The 22,099-nt window shown below is 38.8% G+C and overlaps 2 protein-coding genes across 2 annotated transcripts in view; one reads left to right on the top strand and one right to left on the bottom strand.

Annotated features, from left to right (window-relative positions):
- The first annotated feature begins 1,520 nt into the window (after nt 1–1,520).
- cd164 (CD164 molecule, sialomucin) lies at nt 1,521–19,007 on the top strand. The gene is made up of 6 exons (XM_066701275.1): nt 1,521–1,808; nt 3,783–3,869; nt 12,840–12,932; nt 14,912–14,980; nt 15,162–15,227; nt 15,543–19,007. Exons 1-6 carry the CDS (start codon nt 1,736–1,738, stop codon nt 15,713–15,715), a joined length of 561 nt encoding a protein of 186 aa, XP_066557372.1. The 5' UTR covers nt 1,521–1,735; the 3' UTR covers nt 15,716–19,007.
- Nucleotides 19,008–19,261: 254 nt separating this feature from the next.
- The window catches only part of ccdc162 (coiled-coil domain containing 162), a 31,476-nt gene continuing 28,638 nt past the window's right edge, over nt 19,262–22,099 (bottom strand). The window contains exons 48-50 of the mRNA XM_066713741.1: nt 21,932–21,997; nt 20,232–20,353; nt 19,262–19,786 (exon numbers count right to left, since the gene is read on the bottom strand). Of these exons, the coding sequence (XP_066569838.1) occupies nt 19,673–19,786; nt 20,232–20,353; nt 21,932–21,997 (302 nt within the window). The 3' untranslated portion in view covers nt 19,262–19,672. The remainder of the gene's footprint in view (nt 19,787–20,231; nt 20,354–21,931; nt 21,998–22,099) is intronic.

Genomic DNA, 22,099 nt, shown 5'->3' on the forward strand with positions numbered 1-22,099 from the left:
TTGTGAAGGAGAATGACAGTTGAGTTGTTCCATTTATCTGGAATGTGTTTACTTCAATTTCAATTTAAGTCAATTTCAATATTTTGCAAGACTTTTCTCAATTTCTTCTCCAGCTTTTCTCAGGATCTCCATTGTGATTCCATAATATCCTTTATGGCATACGATACTTCTGGAATCACATCTGGTATTTCCCATGTATTAATTGACACTTCTTCTAGATGTTCACTGTGTCATTACTACTATATAGGTTATTTAAAATATATATTTAATCAGTGCATCCTATCAGTGCTTACTTATGGTTCTGAAACCTGGTCACTAAACCAGAAGTGATACAGAAACGAAACAATGAATCATAGAAAGGTGTATGCTTGGAATTACAGGGAGAGACTGAAAAACAAATAAATGGACCAGAGAACAAACAAAAGTATGTGACATAATTGAAAGACTATATTTTAAAATGGCAATGGGCTGAGCATATTGAAAGAAGAACAGACCAATGGTGGACAAAAGAAGCTATAGAATGGATCCCAAGAGATGAAAACAGCCCTAGAAGACACCCACACGAGAGAGGGAGGGAAAGAGATAGAAAGAGAGATTTCCCTTTGTTTTCATTCAAATTCTGTTTTTGCTTTTTATATACTTTGTCTTGGTGAAGGAAAGGGTCACAAGCAGACACACAAGGCATCACAAACTCCACAGCATCCTGAATAACACAGCTGCAAAAACAATAGCTAGTTTTATTTAGCCGTTTCCAGCAGTCCTCATCAGGTTGCTGCACGTACGTTAGCGCAGTTCCCAACACAAACATCTAAAACTGGACAGCCAGTGCACATCAGATCCTGTTTAATTAATTGAAGTGTAACAATATACAAAGGGAAATGACCAACCAATTCATCAATTCAAAAAAGAGAAAAGAAAAATCCTGTTGTTCCAGTTCTTGGGTTACAGTTCCCTTTAACAGTTCTCCGATATCTTCCACGACCTCCATATCAGACAGTCTATGATGTGTTAATACATATCCTAATCTGTAGTATCTACTTTCACATATGAAGCGTCTAGGAGGTGTATTCTAGTCATCCAGACACCTTTCTGTGAACCAGAAATAAAACACTTTAATTTCAAAGCACAGGACAGGGAGATGAAAGCCCACTATGAATAAGCATGATATTTGTTTCATGTATGTATCAGATTGAGTGATGTAGATCAGACCACATACACAGCTCTTTCTGGCACCTCTGTAAAAGATGATGGGGAGCACGTTTTCTCACCTCTTCCTCAATAAAGAGCTACCTTTCAGAGCTTTTTAGAAAGAGTCACATTTCTGAAAACCGTATTTGTCACATTGCTCAATGTGTGTGACTGATTTCTCAATTTCTCCCTGAAGGGAGGAGAGATGCTGAGTTGCCTAGCCTGCACTATTTAGCCTATTGCATGCCTGAGATAGCTGTCTGTCGGGGGGTTGTGACGCGTTATCTCAGGCATGCAATAGGTTAAATAGTGCAGGCAGGCCTGCAGGCAGGCAGGCAGGCAACTCCGGCACCTATCTCTCCTCCCTCTGCAATGAGTCAGGGAAGTGCCACATGACCTGTATAGCAGGAAGTACAGCCACAGAAAACCCGTATACAGCACAGGCAGATTGTAGCTGCTTTCTCTCTCACGCACACTCTTCTTTCCCACCACTATATCGTTCAATTCAAGTATTTGTGTTTGTCGGGTAAGTTTAAGACATTGCAGAATGTACTGGAGACTGCTGTGTGTAACATTCATCCTGGCTGTCCTGCGCAGTACAACAGCACAAGGGAAGATAGGTAAGTGAATTGCATTGTTACACGCACGTAGGGGCTGTGAAGTTAACTGCATGGTAAAGTGAAGTAGAAGTACCTCTGTATTATTATCAATACTAACACGTTTCGCGAATCGTCGTTTTATTTTCGACTGTTTTAAATCGTTGGCTTAAAAAGCGACCCAATCGCTAGCAATCCATTGCAGTGCAAATCTACTTTTATAGAAGTAGGTTGCATCTGTCCTTGCTTGGTCTGAATCAAGTTTGATCACTTGATTTTGTAACTGGTCTGCTCTTCGTTTTGTATCCTATTCAGTCGTGTTTCAAATGTCGACTTCTTGCGCTCTGCACCGCTCCTTTGCGTTTCCCTTCCGATGATCCGGCGCACACGGTTACAAATTAACATCCTACACAGACAGGCGATAAGTCTTCGGTCGCGTTCGTGTAGATTTGCGCAGTTGTGAGCGGATGTGCGCGGCTGCACCAATGAGAGCGCTGGGATTGTGCAGATCTGCGCAGCTCGGCTACACGAACGCTACCATTCTGCAGCCCGGGTGACACGAAGTGACGCAATCGGACGCACTGTTTGCACACCAGCTGGCTGGCTGAGTTGCAATGATTGCATATGGTGAAACGGGGGGGGGGGGGCGCAGATTGGTCGGGTACATTATAGAAACTTCCAGGGAGGGGTTGGCACATATTACATTATACCAGTAGCTTCCTATCCTTGCTATCATGGTGCTGCTGGGCTAGGACTTTGACACTGATCAATCAATTGATCGGACGCCTCTCCTGTCTAATATTGAAACTATTAACACGTTACAATTCGAATAGTTTATAAATCAATTCAGAATTAAATGTTAGACTAGCCTTTTCACTTTTATTATAGCTGGCATAATCTTTGTCGAAGGTTTTATTGTCATTTTATTAATTATTCTAGAATATATTATATATTTATAATATATTTTAATATAATATATTTAAATGCTACAACCTAGCAGCATGACCCATTGACAGTATTAAAGGTTTTCATTGACACACTTTCTGCATTTTGTTTTAGTATGTTAAAACTATTATAATGTTGGGCTTTCCTATCCATGAGGAGAGCAGATAATTAGTTTTAGGGTTATCTGTGGTAAAAAGCTGTCTGTCAAATAGCTCATCTTCCAAAATCCGCGCTTAAATTAAAAAGATCCTTAATGTGTTTGTTTCAAATTGCCCAACATGTCACCTGGGTTCAGTGAATTAGGGACTCCCTGCTATCATCTTGTTCTGTGACCAGAGCCTTTGTTTCTGCAATATTGCTTTCTTAGTCCTGAGTAATGTTTTGTCGTTAAATACATTAATTATTATCAATATCAGAATTATGACCTTTCTCTACATTGCATAGTTTTATAATTATTTGTATGTTGACAGAATAAAACAATGATTTCTTTGTCTTTGACCTTGATTTTATTTGGTCAGATCTTTCAGTGTTACAATGTCTTGAACACTGTGTCCTGGAATTATTGCAACAGTGAAATCGGATGCAGTATCTTTTCTTACTACTTACTACTTCTATATTGGCATATATATTTGAATTCCTAATATGAAGCAATTGCCATTTTGTGGGTTTTTAAAGGTTTATGATTTTATTTTCACAGTTCATGTATCATTCATGTTTGGGCATCGGTGTCATTTCTGACCTATACATGATCACAAATCATTGACTGTGTGAAACATTTTCATTGTGAAAGAAATGTTAATCAGCTTAATGATTATGCAGAAAATGCATATGTTCTACAATCAAAATGAGGTTAAATATGCAGTGTAAATGCTGTTAACCCACACCTCAGAAACTACATTGGGGGCATGATACTTTTATTCTACTGGGCTTGACCTAGCTGGTGCTTAACTGCTGGGACACATACATAATTTAATTAAGAGTATCAGAAATGAATTAAAAGGTCTTGTTGCTGGGATAAAAAAATAACTTTTTTTTAAATTTGTTTATTTTCAGGTTCCTGTTCAAATCACACAAGCTGTGCTGAATGCCAAAATCAGAAGGATGGAAATATAACTCTGTGTTATTGGATGGAATGCAAAAGTAAGGAGTCTTAGATTTTAAGCATTTAAATTACTTGAGAGAGAGATAATATAATGCATTAAAGGTATTACATTAATTTCCAAGTTAAAAAAAAAAAAAAAAAAAAATCCATAGGAATTTGTTTGGGTTGTGTAATACTCAATAAATCACAGCATACTGTTTTAAATTAACAATTTCATACCTGCAATTTTTTCTCAAGAATGTAGTCCACAAAGAACTGTGGATTTATTACAAATGCTGGCTATTGTGTAATTGTAAGTGACAAAAGCAAGTCTCAACAGGAGAGCTAATGTTTGCAACTGACGTTTTTTGGACAGGTGTGTTTATAACAGATGCAGTCGAATGAGTGGAGGTGTTGTTTGTTCTCAGAAATTCCTTCTTATTGGTAGGCTAGCTCTTAACAAAAGCTTAACATTATCTAAAACAAACCCTTATAAGTAAAGAATTGTCACCTGACCTGAAAACCGTTGCCGCATACTCTGATTTCAGTACAAATCCTGCCATATGTCAGTTTGTCTGGTTAGCTGCTTCTGCTCTGTGAATTTTTACCTGCATGATATTTTACACCAGTTTTACGGTGTGGTTTAAGGTTTCGGGGATCTTTAATTTAATCCAGTTTTTTGTACAGTCTTTGGGAATCCCACAACTTGCTGTTGCACTGACCCATGAACAGTAACTGCTGTATCACCTAATCAGATGGATTCCTCAGAGCTGTTTATTACCCAGGAATTCAATCTATGCAGATTTTGATTCCTGGCTTAAATATTGTTGACCATTCTTGGCTGATGTATCCCTACACATGATGTGGTTTGTCCATCTAGCATCTGAATTTAGGTGCTGGCACAGAGTAGGTCACAAGGCAAAGTGAAACAATCCAAGTGGACCGGCCACAGGGACAACTTTTGAATATCTCAGCATTTGAGCTTCTCCACTCATTTATATGCTTGAAATAATTGTAATGCCTGTTCAGCATTATGCCCAGTTAATGTGTTTGATTAAATGTATTCTTATGTATAGGTCTTCAGTAAGTAACGCTTTTTGTTTCATGCTAGTTGAAAACGTATCGGGTTTGTTTAGTACCTTTCAGTGTTGTATTTCACACAGCAGATCAGCGTAGCCCAAACCTTCGTTCGTTGTTTTCTAATTATTTGTGGGTGCAGAAGCTTAAAATGAAAGCATGTGGCCATAAAGCACTTTAAATATCTTTTATTAATTTAGTTTTGATTTGGGATAAATGTATACCTCTGCATGTTTTTTGTTATTTTATTATGAAATTTTGTGGCCTTTTAAAGTTGCTTAAGAAGTGAATCACAATGCCATTAGCCATTCTGCCAAAAACTGTGTTGGTGGAACAGGTGGGTGGGTCTGTTCTCTTGGGACTAAAACAGTGGGATTTTTATCCTAGGCTATTAAAATACATTTTACTGTAGCAGCTCTTTAGTTTAGTTGTCTTATGTTTCTTTAAAAAAATTGAAAGGGAAAGATATACAAAGAAATGTTACTTTGCAATGCTTGGCATTTGTGGACTGTGTGCTACATTACCTGGGTTGATTGAACAGTACCCTCTCTTTCCTTTCTTCCACTTCTTGTTATTCACACACCCACTTGTGTGTTTTTGGTGTTTTAAACTTGGAAACACTCAATTGGGCACAACAGGTTAAAGTTACATTGGGAGTAAAGAAAGAGAAAACGTTTTTGTGTTTGCTTGGCAAGATTTTAAGCATGTGTTTATTTTTGTCAACTCGTATCCTTTTATTCACAAAAATCTTGCTCTTGGGTTTCTGGGGAACAGGGTTAATGCAAGTCTTTGAGCTCTGAATGAGTTCAGAGAACAGTGCTGTTCAAGAGGGTGGAAATGAAAGTGTGTGTTAAGTTTCTGATTCCGGAGTAGAGGTAGGTGTCAGACTACTGAAAGAAGGGGAGGAGGGGGGAGGAGAGAGAGTGATGTGGAAGACAGCCATGGGTAGTGCAACCGAAGAGGCAGAGAGCAGTATGGGATTTGTGGAGTGAGTAATGGGTTGGAAGTGGCTGAGGAGGTAGAAGGTGGAGGAGAGTCAGTGGGGGTGTGGGGTAAGAGTCATGGACCATGATTGAATGATACTGAGAAAGGAAGAGCAATTTGCAATAGAGAGAGTCAAAGAATGTGCTTTCTAAAGAAGTGCAGCTATTGTTGACACAGCGAGTTGAATTCAATACATGATTTCGTATTCAAACTTTGTGATACATTTACTGTTCACGAGAGAAGTGTATGAACAGTGGACAAACCCAAAGGAGACCTAGTTTAACATGATCAGCTTGTGATGTTTTCTTACTTCATACAAGAGATTTCCAGTGCTGAGCAAGGGTGATGTCAGAGCCAGCAGAGGTCCAGTTCTGAGGCTTCTGCACTCTGGATTGTGACAGTATGGCAGACCTTGAATAGCAATGAGAACAAGACATTTCATAATATGAAAGCATGAGGAGAGTGGGGGTGGCGGGGGTCAACTGAAGGTTTGCAGTAAATAAAAGACGTGAGTCCATAAAAAGGAAGCAGAAGGAGAAATTACAGGAAAAACACATCACCGCTGCGGAAACGAAGCAAGAAGTGCAGATCTGAAGTTTGCTTCAGTGCTCATCCTGTTGGGTCGACTCCAATTAGGAAAGGAATGTCGGTTTCCTCAATGTACTACTGTAAATCTTTTGACAACCAAATTAGGAGGAATAATGGGAGTAGGAGGTGGGAATCTGGAGTAAGCAATTGACAACTGGCAATGCACAGGAAGAACTTTAGTCTTAATATTTCTTGCTTAAATAAAATTAATAGCATTTAGCCTTTTTGTATTGGAAAATGCTAACACAATGCTAACCCCTCCTCTTGTGCTGAGGTTGTTGTAGTGTTGGTTATGAGTAATACAGATGTACAGCCCCCTAAACCTCAGCTTGTGATGAGCATTGCCTAGGAATTAGAAAGGGCTCTATCTCTGTTTGGCTTCCACGAACAGCTGGAATGCCATTACCTGATATCTGTTCATATCATCTAGGCAAGAGCATTTTCTGCCTTCACTCCTACATGTTGTGCAGTGTTCAATGGCTCATAACCTTGTTCAGCTTCTCTCTGTGTGGCCTGCAGTGTGTGTTTAAACCATTATGTCTATATTTGGAGAAACCACCACCACCTTTTACCTGTAACACCCTCATACCAGTGTGTGTAGTAAAAGCACAAAAGCAATTAGGCCGGTGCTACAGCTAGTATAAGTCAGGTGTGTAGTATGCGACTACTGTATTTTTTTGTATGCAGTACTAGCATATCTTACCCAAACTTGAATTGTGCCACACAAGCCGGGTTCTGTTAGTGTTCTGTGTACAGCCAGAGACGCTGCATTTGTGCCACAGCGACCCAGGGCAATGGTATAGTTTTCTAGTTCCTCTTTAGGACACCACGAGAAGCAAATCAAAAGTGAGAAGTGAGACCTCTTCAAAACCACAAAAAACTATTACACTAGTTTCATCCATATTGCGCTGTCCACTATGTTATAGACTTAGAAGAGAGAACCACATTCCAGTGATTGTCGCCTGTTCTTTAGATATTTATAGATTAAAATCAAGCCTGAATGGCCTCTTTAAACATGGCTGGATTATTGCATCACAATAAACAAAGGAAGGTGGAGACAACAGGGTAATAACAAATGTGTTACAAAGGTTGAACAAGCAGACAAACAGATCTTCAGGGCAAAATAAATCATTTCACAGCCTCAGGAATTCAGTGCACTGCAGGCAGTAACACAAAGTTACATTTTTGCAGGAAAATGCAAATCTGCTCGGTTATTGAATAGGCAAATGGATAAATCTGTGAAAGCGTTTGATGGGGGAAATAATACTTACTGTTTCAGCAATGTCGGTTTTCAGTTTAGAAAGCCACTGCTTCCACTGTTGAATGTCTTTGAAGCCCTCAGGAATAAAATAGAAAAGAATCCTGCTTTAAAAAAAAATAAAAAAACAAGACCATCAAGACGCTACAGCAAACATCTGCCTGCTGTTGAGAAAATTAAATTGCAAATTGTGTTATTGCTCTAGTTTTCACAGCAGCTTGTGAAATAATGTTCTGAGTAGCAAGGCACTGGAAGGTATTTGCTGATTGAACTACAGTGCACATGGCAATAGACTTTTTTTTTTTTTTTTTTACCAGACCTCTCTACATACCATGTTTTATATCTTTTCCTCTGGTGTTTTCAGAAGCTAGAGGTCACAAGTATTGCACACACAGTGTTTTGCATTATTGTTTTGCATTGGGCTTATTGCTATTCAAACTAACCACCATTCACAGTGTAGGGTCGAGTGTTTCTATGCAGCTGTTTTGTTAGTGAAGCTGTTGTTAAACATCTGGCCTCAAAGTTCAGTGGAAGGCGCATAGATGGAAAAGAGTCTAAAAGGAAGAGATTACACCTCTGTATGTAATCTAATTCTTCCTTAGACAAGTACATGGCCTAAGCTTGAGCTTGGACCTGCAATGCCATCTTTCCAGTTGACAAACTTCACCTCTGCTGAAGTTGGCAATGCTCCAGTACTCAACCCTGGGGGAATATTCAGCTCCTCCTAGAATTTTTGACACAGTTCACCTCGTATTCCTGTATGTAAACATTACAGTTTCTGATAATGCAAATAAACCCCGACATGAGCACATGTTATTGCCGTACGTGTGACTGTGCAACGGTTCCAAAATGTGGGTTATGGAGGGCTGTGGTCAGAAGAGTCAAGGGCAGTAGTATCGAGGTGGTGATAGGAAAGTATTTCTCACGACCAACATGCTGTATGCTGGGAATGTGAGAACTGTAGGTGTGTCCACTGCCAACATCGCCTTGTTAAGACCTCTCTTTGTACTTCAGTTTATCGTCCGTGTGATTGTATTTGATGGGCTAGAGAATTGTACTGGAGGCCAAGGAGAAATATAATTGATCTAGGTAATCTGTAAAAATAACGATTTGTGTAATGTATGCCCTACTTGAACATGTTTCACACTGTCAAAGTGCATTATCCACTGGGTGTGTGTAAATTGAACCAATTAATATTTCTCAAGTTAAACAGTATCGTGACTTTCAGGCTCCCAAGTGGTATAGCAGTGAAATGATTAACTCACTGTAGGTGCAAAATGCTTACATTTAGTACCATTATATATCCATACAATTTATTTGTCTGGTACGGGAAACAAGAAGAGCTGTTCGGAAGTTATTGCCATTCATTGTTTGCCATTGGTTTCTGGGCGTTTTAAAGCCCAGATAAGGGATAGTTGTTACAAAGAACAGAATGTGGTGGGAGTTTTCAATTGGCAATTTATCTACTTAATAACTGTATTTTTGTAACATAGATGTTTTGTGTGAATGTGTCCTGTTCTGGTACCTTTTTATGTTACAGGTTTTGATTTATAAAAATGGTCCTCCATGAAAATAGTTTTTAAAGTCAGAAGTATTGATAGGTGTTTGGGTTGCACCATGCTGTGCAGCACATTAATTAATACTATAAATCTCTTTAAGTAGCTTTCCAGTGAAAAGGCTGTAAATGAGATGTTGGATCACAGTTCAAATTAAGGACTCATGGGGAAAAAATAAGTACAGCAAGGACATTTTGATTCAATAGAGAAGTAGATTAATACCACATTTTAAAACTTGATTCAAGCATTTTAAAAAGTCAGTGCTGCCCTGTATTTTATTGTTAAATTTGTAATGTACTTCACTGTTCTGTACATTTTTGGGGCCGATCACCAATTACTGATCACTGGAAGCAGTATCGGCCGATACCGATCACGGGGTCTATTTGAAACCTTCTATTTATCATGTATTATTTATTTATTTATTTAACTATTCTTAACAACAATGTATATTAAGTATTAAAATGAAGAAATGATGAAGTATCATGAATTGACAACTGTTTATTGACAGGAAATATGTGCAATATATTCCACTCCCTCTCTTAGAGACACTCTCTTAGAGACACAACTTAAACCATAGCATGACTAATTTTCAAATGTCTGATGAGGTTGGTGGTATTTAAATGGTTTTTCCGCCTCGTGGGATTTCCTTGACACACGTTGCAAATGTATTGTATTGTCTTTTTCAGACACCTGGTAGAACTGCCAGACCACTGAATATACTGAAGCCATTTTAGCTGCGCATAGAAAAATCTCGTGAGTTTTGCATGATCTGATCGGCCTTTATAGAGACCACCGATCAAACTATTTAAAACGATTATCAGCCGATAATGATTGGCAGCCGATCAATCGGAGCACCCTTACACAATATGTATTCATTTGAATTTTCAATATCAGGTTAAGAAATATTAAGGTTTATAGCATACTTTTTCAACTTGACATCGTTTTCTTTTCTTCCATACACTAACCACTTCTTTTTGGGCCTTCATTCAGTTTGTAAAAACTGAAAGTGGATTCAATCGGTTTGCTTACCACTCGAGTAAAGGGCTATCATTGTGTTGAAAGCCTAGTATCGGTTAGCAGTTTTATATTGAAATAAAATGGTCTTCTCCAGGCCACTCTACTGTGGAAAAGAGAAACTCTGCTTGGTTGCATTTTTCCTCCTGTATCAAAATGTATTCCAGTTTAAAACAAATCTGCCCAGTTTTACTGTCAATGCATGAATGTAGAAGCCAGGGTCTGGTTATGGTGGTGGCTGATGTGCCCGTTCAGTCCTGGGCTGTTCTACGTGGGCAGCTGTGCTCTGTGGTTAGTTTTGCAAATTATCGTTGTGGAAATCTTCCGCAGCATACTGATGATGTCAAGTCCTTTGAAATGACATGGAAAAACGCAAGGGGATGGCTTGCATCAGCAATTCGGTTAAAAGTCTTTGGAGGATTGGCAAGGGTAAATGACATTCTCTACCAATTCTTTTTTAGGATGACTGAAATTCTGCATTTCCTGCATCAGCTGAATCAAGCTTTTACTGACAAACTTTTACTTTTAAAGCGCTGTGCAAATCACTATAACAATAGAAGTATTTTCAGTTCTGTACTTTTAGTTGTGAATTTTATTTGTGATAAGAACATTTTGCAATTTCTGAAAAAGAAAATGAATACCACATGTTCATATGAGGCTTTGAAAGTCTAAGTGGTTATTTTAAGCCCATCAGTAAGCAATATTCCTGAGCCAAAAGATAAGTTCCTGTAAGAGTCTATTCTACATCAAGCCTAGGTGTTGACGCAGCTGTTTACGTATTATCACGTGGGCTGCATGTATTAAAAAAAATCTTGACACTTGGCTTTAAGCTGTAATTGGATTTACAGTATTCTCTCAGAGGAATTGCGGGGCTTTTTACCCTCGCGTCCTGTGGAGCTGAGCCAACTGCTGCCAAGACAAAATAGACCCGAGTGATTTTGACCATTTCCCACATGAAGATGTGCATGGGAACGGCTCCACAGATCTAATCTTTAGCTCCAAAAGACTTCACAAAGGCTTGCCTGCAGGAAAGGACACACGCATGACCCCATCACTGATGTGTGGGTCTCCCTTCCAATGAAGAAGGCAGTTTTATTCATTTGGAAGATGACTAATTGCTTAAGCATTCCTTTGCAATTACCAGTAAGATATCATTACTTTCTGGCAGTTCAGCCACTTTTTAATCTTAAAAATGTCCAGCCTAATCATTGGTCAAGGCTGTATTAGAGGAATGGAGTATGGTATATTTGCCAGAGTAGAAACTGTAACTGTTGTAAGGGATGAGATGTGATTTCTGCTTTGTGTCCAGCAAAAGAGACCATGTTTTTTCAACCTCAAAGATGGTCATTTTGGATGATGTGGAAATTAAGGTTTTGGCCGAGTTTTTTCCTTTGCAACTAAATACAAATACAAACTGGCTACACAAAAACTATAATCGTAACGTTTGAGCTCATTTCACCAAAGGGTTTTGGTGTTGCTCTCTCAATAAATGGAGAAATTAGATTGAAAATATATACCTTGTGTGCTGTGCTACATTAACCAAAAGCAGAGAGGTAAGACTGTGACAAAACCACATTGTGGGCTTTAATGTTTCCTGTAATTCAGTCTTTTAATTCAAAAAAGGGCTATAATTTCAAGTATAATATTGTGACCATATAGCAAAACAAATTTAAGTAGGTCAAAACAACAAAGATAATGACACGCATTACTATTATATAGTACTTCCATTACATTTACTGGCGTTTTAGAAGAGCCTTCTACAGCTATATGTAAACCAAATAAAGCACCTTTAAGCATGCATGGCTATGATTTGCGATGTATGACATATTCTGTCCAGGTACTGCAGCTTGTCTGGTTCTAGTTGGTGTGTATCTGTAGTATTATAGTGGTTTGAGCATATGATCAAGATACCCCGCATCACGGTTAAAAAAAAAACTAACAAAAAAAAACAAAAAACATGGTAATAAATAATAAGCAGAACCCAGTCTGTAGGAGCTGTAATGAGTCTTGGGGGCTTGTGCGCCTGGGGCAGCCCTGCTCCTCTCGGCTCCTAATGAGCCGCTGACATAGTCTGCACCCGAAGCTCAAGCTCTGTTACTCCTAAATTGCTTTCTCTGCCTGCAATGCACACTTTTATTTCTAAGGCCTCTGGAAATTCAAAATAATTTGGCCTTTTTTTCTGTTCTTTTAATTAACAGTAAAGAAAATGCTCCATAGCAGTAGTTATTATCAAAGCAACAAAGTCGGTTGGCATGCTGAGAAGATGGGCTTTAAATGTGTCGAGTGACATTGTGGGGGAGTTCCAGTCACCCACAGAGTAGGAAAATGTAGATGTTAGTTCATGGAAAGTACGGTAGTGGAGCAGATGTGCCGGACACCTGGAAAAAAGAACTGTGCTCTTCATTGCAGATTGATAGTGTAAATGCAGGGGCAGCTACTGTATAAGATGGTCAGGGAGTGGCTGTAGTTGAGCTGGCATGGAATAACCCACTTATTTTTTTTCTTCAGCTAATGCATATATCAGCAAAAGTGTTTTCTCTCTTTTTCTGCAGACGGTAATGGCACTTTCTTAAATGCCTCCTGTGTCAACGACACTTTTATCCCTACAAAAGAGTGCCTGCTTACGAATGAATCGGCTTGTGCGGGTAAGTGATACTTTGCCATTTAAAACGTATATGTACAAAATCTGTCTATTACAAGGGGATTACATTGTTATTTTGGAAGAGGTGCAGACACAAAGTGAGGTTATGCTTTGAATCATTGAGCTTGCTGAGGTGTTGTATGCCAAAATCTCCAGTTGGGGAAGCATGTTCTTGGTGGCACTTATTTTCTCATGTTTTTTTTATTATTTACATGACAAACAAATTGCCAAACACACCATTGCCAAATACAATCTTTTGCAGATTTACAGTGTCTTAGAATATATGACCCTGTGTTCTGATTACAGTGACAGTATTGAAAAGTTAGTGAAAAGGATTTAAGAAGATAATTACGTTTATTTCCCACCCACCGCCCCCCCCCCCCACACACACGCACTTCTGCTTCTTGATTATTTCTCAGTTACTGTATTCATTCATTGTATTAAAGTTTTGTTTGGTTTTAGTATATAATATACAAGTGGCTCTCAAAAGTATTCACCCCCCTAGGACTTTTCCATATTTCATTGTTAAAACATGAAATCAGAATGGATTTAATCAGGAGTTTTTCCCACTGATCAACACAGAAAATGTCCATAATGTCAAAGTGGAAAATATAATCTGCAAATTGTTCTAAATTTAATTACAAATACAAAACAGAAAATAATTTAATTAATAAGTAATCAACCCCTTTGCTGTGACGCACCTGATTTGAGCTGTGTTGAAAACAATTGTCTTTAGAAGTCATGTAATTAGTTGAATGGAGTCCACCTCTGAATTAAGGTGTGTCACATACTTTCAGGTTAAATACACCCATCTCTGGGAGGTCCCACAGTTGGTTAGTACAATTCCTAACAACCTTGTGATGACGAAAGAACATTCAAAGCAAATCCGGAATAAGGTTCTTCAAAAGCACCAATCAGGGGTAGGATATAAGAACTTCCAAGGCATTGAATATCCCTTAGAGCACAGTAAAGTGCATTATTAAGAAATGGAGAGAATATGGCACAACTGTGAATCTGCCTAAATCAGGCCGCCCTCTAAAGGATCTAAGGATCCGAGCAAGAAGGGCACTAGTCAGGGAGGCCACCAAGAGGCCTCTGGCAACTCTAATGGAGTTACAGTCTTCCACGGCTGAGCTGGGAGACACTGTGCATACTGCAACAATCGCCCTGGTGCTTCACAAAAGTGTTCTTTATTTGGAGAGTGGCAAAACGAAAGTCATTTTTGAAAAAAAAAAAAAGAAAGGCTTGCATCAAATCTCGGCTAGAGTTTTCCAGAAGGCATGTGGGAGACTGAGACCAACTGGAGGAAGATTCTATGGTCTGATGAGACCAAAATAGATCTTTTTGGCCTCAATACTAAGTGCTACATTTGGTGCAACCCTAACACCGCACATCATCCAGAGAACACTATCCCTACTGTGAAGCATGGTGGTGGCAGCATCATGCTATGGGGATGCTTCTCTGCGTCAGGGCCTGGAAACCTTGTAAAGATAGAGGGCAAAATGGATGCAGCAAAGTACAGAGTAATCCTGGAAGAAAACCTGCTGAAGTCTGCAAGAGACCTGGGACTTGAGAGAAGATTTATCTTCCAGCAGGACAATGACCCCAAACGTACAGCCAAAGCCACACTGGAGTGGCCTAAAAACAAAGAGGTCAATGTCCTGGAGTGGCTCAGTCAAAGCCTGGACCCCAATCCAATTGAGAATACGTGGAAAGAGTTGAACATTGCTGTTCACCAAAAGTCTCCATCCAAATGGACTGAAATACCATATACAGTGAAAGGGCACTTTTCAACCACTGTTTGAATGTGTCCGAGAGATCTTCAACAGAGTTAGATCAAATTGAATCGAAATACCAGGATCACCAACCTCTGTTATGTCTTATTACAAAAAAAACATACAAGTTGTAAATTAACCTCTTGCATTTTTGCTGACACTTTTTAATTTGGAAATGTATGCTGATTTAAAAAAAATCTTTTTCCAGGCAATGCCACCACTATCGCCCCCACTATACTTCCAACTACAGTCTATAACACCACAGCAGGTACTACAGGTAACGTATTCAGGTTTTCTCTTAATATACGATCATTTAGAAGTGTGCAGCTATAAATAGTACAACCTTTAATTCCGTGCACTTATGTTACATCTTAATGTTTATTATGTTTTGTAAAATATTTGAATCTGTAAAGTAGTTTATCAGGCTTTATAGGTTTTTCTATTTCTCTTTCTTTAAGCTCCAGCGAATACAAGTACACCAGTCACCCCCACCACGTCACACAATGCCACCATCACTCCTACAAGTAAGTACACTGATTACAGGCCTGCATGAACCATATACTCGCATCTCTCTTGTGGGCTCTCGACTGTTGCTAAAACTTTCCTACTTTGAACGGCACTGAATTACAGACCTTGTCCGACTGTATGGGATTTTAGAACTGCTTTTTAGACCATGGAGGGGACATTGTATTGAGTCAGTCATCATATAATTTGCTTTCTATGATTTGTGTTGCATTTAGAAGAGGCCATTTAATCTATGTATGTCGTCGTGAAGTAAAAATTGATACAAGGGTCAAAGAAAGTGGGCAGGGATTGACTGATTGACTGTTTCCTCATAGATTCTACTACAACTACTACAGCAGTTTCTCCCACTGCAGTCCCTCACAAGAAGTCCTCTTTCGACGCGGCCAGTTTCATCGGGGGCATCGTACTGGTGTTGGGACTGCAGGCCGTCATCTTCTTCCTGTACAAGTTCTGCAAATCCAAGGATAGGAACTACCACACCCTCTAAGATTATCCTCCCTAGACAATAGAACAGCGGTCACTCCAGGCCATGGGCTGACATTGCCCTTCCCAGAGACCCCAGTCCTTTCAAACAGTGTTTCCAGGCAGTGTCTGTGTTTTCCAGCTCAGCACGAGCAGCCTGTGAGTCCTGCATTACCTCTGAAGTAGCTCATAATGCAACCATGTTGACACCATTGATTACTAGCTAGCACTGTTCTTAGTGAGGCTTTTAGACATCTGTACCAACAAAGGTAATGCTAGAGTTATGGTGTTACAGGCTGCTTACTTTTCTGTTGCTTTAGGAACACTGTTTGAAACTGGATTTTTTTTTTTATTATTCTTTTATTAATAATGATTAAGCCCCCCTTTAAAAGTATGGAAGATACAGCATTGCTTTTCAGGCTTCTGCTACAGTAAAGAAAATTAATATGCAACTTTTGGGGGGGAGCTAACTGACAAATTTGAAATTCGAAGGTGAAAAGCAATACTTTACTTTCACTCTCGCTAAAAGAGAGAACTATTCCAATTAAAAGCAACATCATTACAAGATGAATAGGCCTTTATGTATGCTAACTGAAAAAGACCAGACAAAGACAGTTGAGGTCATCTCTTGCGGTCTTGGAAGTGGATGCATTCCAACGTAAGTAAAGTAAATCTAAGGTGTGCAGGGCTGAGTTTTTTTGGGGTGTGTTTGCGCATGCTGTTTATCTGCCAGAGAAGGAGATATTGTGGTAATGGTGAAGAACAATCCATGGAAAAACTCAGTTTTGCAATGAAGCATGGCTGCATTTTTTTTTTTCTCATTTGTTTTATCGTAGAATGGTACTGGCCTGCAATCGTGATCTCTGTGCCGCACCGTGAAGATCGATCCGCTTTACAGTACAAATTAAGTAACTGAATTCTCAAATGCACGGATTAATTGTTGGTAGTTGTTAATTATCTTTTTGAGGAGAATATTTGGGGGTTTTCTGTGAATGTGTGCCGAGAACTAAATTTTAGCTTTAGAGGAGTATGTCTGAAACAATTAAAAAAGAAAAAGTCATACACCTTTTCAACATTGATGGCAGTGGAGTGGAGAAAAGTGCCTTATGAATGTGCCAATCAGGCGAGTAATACATGGAAGACCCCCTGACCCCTGATTTAAACTGTATCCCTGTGATTCTGTGTTTAGGGGTGGGAGGGCAGGTTATCATTGTCAATACTATTCTTATTATTCTTATCAAATGCAGTGGTGCTGCCAGCTTGACTTTTTTTTTTTTTAAACATACAATAACATATTTATTTCAGTAGTGCCCAAGTACTCTGCACAGAAAGGGGATTTTACCCAGACGTATTAATATCCCCTCCCCAATTAATAATAATCTGCAACTTTTCTTTTGTAAGTTCCTTGTTTGAAAAATGAAGCGTCACTAATGGAGTGTCTATATTTGATATTCCAGCTTTTCCCCATCATGTTGACAGTTATTCTTCAGTTATACAACTGAACATGGTTCCTATGTTGACAAATACAGAAAGCAGCCTTTTTCTTCCTCAAAACGTTCTTGATTTTTATGTAACCTTTAAAATTGGACTTCTAGAAATGAATGTAGGGGGATCCCTTTTTAATTTGAAGAATCACTTGCTGAAATGAATGTTAGGTACGCAGCACATACATTTAGAATAGTGGTTTGAAGCCTGAGTTTTGTTAAGTCGAATGCTTTCTGTTCACTAGATATTGCTGATTTTCGATCCTTTTTTATGTTGTGTTTCAAACCGTCTCAGAATGGAAATTTGACAAATTTAATCGTTAATTAGATAAATTTAGGATATGTTGAATAGGTTGTCAATAGTTTGCACCTATGCACTCCTTATAGTATTGAGACAATCTGCTCAGGTTTTCTGCAAATGAGCACGTTAATGTTTTTGAATTGTAATTATGTGAGTATTCAGTTGCAGATGTTCTCTGGACTCCTACCTATACATTTAGTAAACCAGTTTGTTTTACAAAAAATTATGATGTACATTAAAATACAAAAAAAATAAACTGGTTATGGCTAAGCATGAGATTTGATGCATTGAACTGACCAAGCTTTGCTTTTTTCTCCCAAAAATGTATTATGTAGGCCTTTTTTTTTTTTTTTTTTAATCGCTTTACTTGTAATGCAGATTTATTTGCCAGATAATAAAAATGTTAAAAATGTTTTAAAAATTATGAAAACTGAATGCATGGCCCGTGTCTGCCAATATTGACCAAATGTTTGTTCATTGTAGACCCTTGTCTAAAGACCTTTAAAATGACTCGAGCAATATGAGAGCAGCATTAGGCTAAGTCCAAAGAGTTTGAATCTTCATGGCAAGATACTATAGCACAAAACGTGATCTAGGAAAATGCTGGCTTAGCTGCTCCCGTGTGTGTCTGTTGCCCTCTGTGTTTTGTAGATTCCTGTTGAGAATGGTTTGGCTCATGGTTGTAGAAGTAGTTCCATCATAGATATTGCAGATGCTTCACAAGTGTGTCAAAATGCTCTTGTAATTATGCCAAGTACATACCAGATATTGCCTTGTTTCCATTTGTCCTTGATAAGGTTTTAGAAACGCCAGCTCTGGAGAAAGTGTATCTTGTGATTTCTGAGTAATCAGGACCAGTCTTGTCCACCAACATTACACAATTATCGGTGTAGCCCTAGTACCATTTTCTTTGGAGGAATCCTGCAAGTTTTGTAATCGGTGTGGAAAATGTATTTGCCTTCACTGGCGGGCACTCCAGAACATATGTGCCCCATGGCTGTTATTAGTTAAGACTTCCATAGTAGCAGGCCAAAAGAAAGTATTAATTTCTGCAGAATTCATGTACTGGGTGGTGCCAATGTATTCTCTATACCTGTAAGCTTAAGGTAGAATGTCACACTGCATGGAACAAAGCCCTTATTGTAAAGTGCCTTAATTAGCTCTGCTTTTAGTGGCTAAAAAAAGACATCCATCTTTTTTTTTTAAATCAATAATCTCAAGTTTGTATAAAATGTTTGGCTTGCAATGCACTGCACCTGTTCTTTCAGTGTCTGAAGGAGCCCAGCAAGCATGGTAGTTGGATGGGTTATTCCCATAGGTCAAAGTGTTGAAACTTAATTTCTAAAATTGTTGTGCGTGTGTTTCTTGCCTTTTTTTTTTTTTTTTTTGGTGGTCATATCAAGCTAAAGGGTATTCATTGGTTGAATTGCCTGCTGTGCCCTGAACCCCACACTTGTCCAGATGTAGACACTTGCTGTTGCATATGTAGCCACAAAGCCTGCCTTAATAAAGTTTGATGCTTTTTAAGTATACTTTTTTTAGGTGTCTTGTTTTTCTCACGTGCAAAGTTTAAGTTGTGAAAAATTAATAAAATTTGGGAATTTGAACAAAATCAGTGAGGTCTGCATTTTATGTAAGGGCAACATGAACAATCTGTGATATCGATCTTGCGACAACCACAGCCTGGCCATAGCTTCAGTACATGCACTCGACATATTCCTTAATGTTGTTCACCGATAAAATTTCTACTGCGTTGTAATGGCATAAGAATAAACAAAACCCTTCACACAAGAGAAATTTGTTTTAATAGGATAATGTTTGAAGAGGTACAACACTCAGATTTTTTTAGCTTAAAAAATTTCACACACAAAAACACACAGCACAATTGGGATCCTGCACCAAACTGAAAATGACAAATGCAGTTGACGACTCTAAACATTCCCCAGCCAAAGTGCAATCTCCCAGAGCTTATCTTAACATTTGATCAGATGTAGGACCGCTCCAATCTCTGGCATCCACATGACTGCAGCAGCTGTAGCCTTGTACTCGGACTTCAGCATCTTGGCCTCTTCACTCATGTAGTCAGTCCCCCCAAACTCGCAGAGAAGGGCTCACAGGAGGAATGACTGAATCATGTCCAGAGGGAGTAGGGCTCTAGTGCTCTACAACAGTGCGTCACACAGACCGCTCTTTGAGATTATTTCTGGCCCAGCCGGAGCTCCTGCAGCTTTGTGAGCAGGCTGTGAGGGCCCCCTTCTTCAAGATCAGGTAACAGAGCGTCTACAGCCTGGCTCCTCAGCCGACTGGGGCCCTGCAGTGGAGAGAGAGCACAGCAGCACTTAATGAACTGAAAGCTTTCCTGCTTTTTGTTTTCCTTTTTGTCACAAATGCATTCATGTTATAAGCAAAAATGTAGCCGTGTGATGTAACCTGTTGCACGGGTTTTCATCACACACCCCTTCTCAAAGAATACGTTCGTTGGCTTTGCATGGGACCATGAATGTGAAGCCGCAAACGTAGTTACATATGATCACCTTTGTTTTCCCACTTAAAAACTTAGTTATGGAAAATGAGCCGGAGAAGTGGAGCACAACTGTCAGTCCTGTGACACTGAACTCCCAATCCTGCGTAGGTGTCATTTCCCTCAGAGAAACTGTCGGCAGTACTGGACCTGTATGGATCGTAATGCAGAGCAGCAACACTCAATCGCCATATCCAGTACCAGAGCATTTCCAAGATCAATGAATGAGACTCACAGTTTTGGGCCTCTGCAGACGGGGGTCAGGGCTGTTGCCCTGGACTGTGGGGGATTCTTGAACAGGTTCCCTCGGCAGGGCAGAGGCCGAGTGAATCGCCAGCTTATTACACTTCGCAGAGCCTGACAGTCATGGAAATACTAATATTAATCATATTGTACCAAGTCTTTCTTTTCTGTCACCAAAATAATGGAACTTATTCCCTGAGATGCAAAAACCTGAACACTTCCACTGTAATATTACTGCAAACAGTTGTCTTAGCACAGTCTTTCAGTTAAATAGGAGAGCCCCCCCCCCCCAATAAAAGCATTACAAATCAAAACATACACCATTTTAGATTCCAGTCTCTGTACTTTACAGTTGACTGAAAGTATTTAAAGCATTACAACTTTAAACAGTTTTACAATTTTTCACTGGACATAAATCGGTTTGGAAGTATGAATGCCCCATTGCATTTCTGCTTGGCTGAGCATTTGTAATCAAAACATTCTGACCGAAAATCCTGTAAAACCTGTGAAAATAGGCCAAGTATTCATAGTCCAATTGAATGTCTGTAATATGCCACACATGCAATTCATTTGAAATGCTGTAGTATTTATTTTTAGAAGTCTGATGTTATCATCTTCACAAAATTGATGCAATTACCGCTTCAGCAGAAGTATAACAGTGTTTTATTAAGCCCTGCTGTTCTGTTTGCCAAAGAAGCCGATTGGGCAAAATTTCACATCTCAAGAACACTCCAAACACTTAGAGAAAATTCAAACGATGCTTTTAGCTTTGAACCAGTTTCATGTAAGATAAGAAAAAAACACACCAATGCAATTCACTTCTTGAGAATATTGACAGTTCAATTGAATCTGAAGTCTTTGACTAAATGTGTAAACTACTGTATATAGTGATTACAACAGTTATTTGGATGTATAGCATCATCTATTTAGATATATAAATAAATAGTTCTAGGGCCTAAGGAAATGTACAATGAATTCCACACCTCAGTCCTAATGTAAATGTATGTTCTCTTGGGCATACTGTTGTATTTATTGCTTCAGGTGTAAAAGGATTTCCTTAGCGCTTAATGGGTTTTTCTACAGTGTACAGTAAACAGATTTTTCTTTTCTTATTTTTGAGTCATTTTGTGAATTGCTTTTCCTTAAATAAAGCAGTGATCAACTCCTTTACATATGGAGCACCTACTGATCAGCGTTGAACTTTTATAGAAGAAATTAAAAGTGAATTGTTGTTTCACAAATTGAATAAATATGCTGCTAACTGGATGCAGATGTTCCAATTACATACTGTAATTAGGTAATACTTAGGCTTTGACTGATTTTACTGCTGTGACCTGTTTGTCTGGTTTGACATCTAACTGTCGCATGGATTACAGACATGGTGTACAGTTCTACAGTGTCTTTATATACACGCAGACACCTGTGCAAGTCTGGGTGTGTACTAAAGCATGACAACACCTAGATGTTATAAAAGGTCTTTCCTCTTCACAAATACCATAAAACAAGCTTGAGCTTTTTACATTTGCTGTTAAAACATATTTTTCCCTGCAGGACTGGAGAACATTACAACGGCCAGATATATTTTACAGTATATTAAAACAAATGTTATATTTATTGCTAACGAAATGCCTTTTTGTCTATGAATTGCAATAACCTTCAATTTCCTTGGACAAACAAACATGTATAGCATACCTGGCACTGTACTCTTTATGCTGCTTGTGCTGCGGGACAAAAGAGAAGTGGACTTCTTGTTCTGGCCTGTGGGAGGGGGAAAAACATGAAAGTATCCTCTGACCATTATGTGTGTGTGTGTATTATATATATATATATATATATATATATATATATATATATATATAT

This window comes from Amia ocellicauda, chromosome 1 (genome assembly GCF_036373705.1).
Source record: "Amia ocellicauda isolate fAmiCal2 chromosome 1, fAmiCal2.hap1, whole genome shotgun sequence".
In the NCBI taxonomy this organism is placed as follows: domain Eukaryota; kingdom Metazoa; phylum Chordata; class Actinopteri; order Amiiformes; family Amiidae; genus Amia; species Amia ocellicauda.

What these genes read in the sequence shown, in the direction of transcription:
- cd164 (XM_066701275.1), top strand. Translation starts at nt 1,736, where the DNA reads ATGTACTGGAGACTGCTGTGTGTAACATTCATCCTGGCTGTCCTGCGC. An exon ending in GAATGAATCGGCTTGTGCGG is followed by an intron (nt 12,933 to 14,911) that starts GTAAGTGATACT and finishes ATCTTTTTCCAG; the next exon opens with GCAATGCCACCACTATCGCC. An exon ending in TGCCACCATCACTCCTACAA is followed by an intron (nt 15,228 to 15,542) that starts GTAAGTACACTG and finishes GTTTCCTCATAG; the next exon opens with ATTCTACTACAACTACTACA.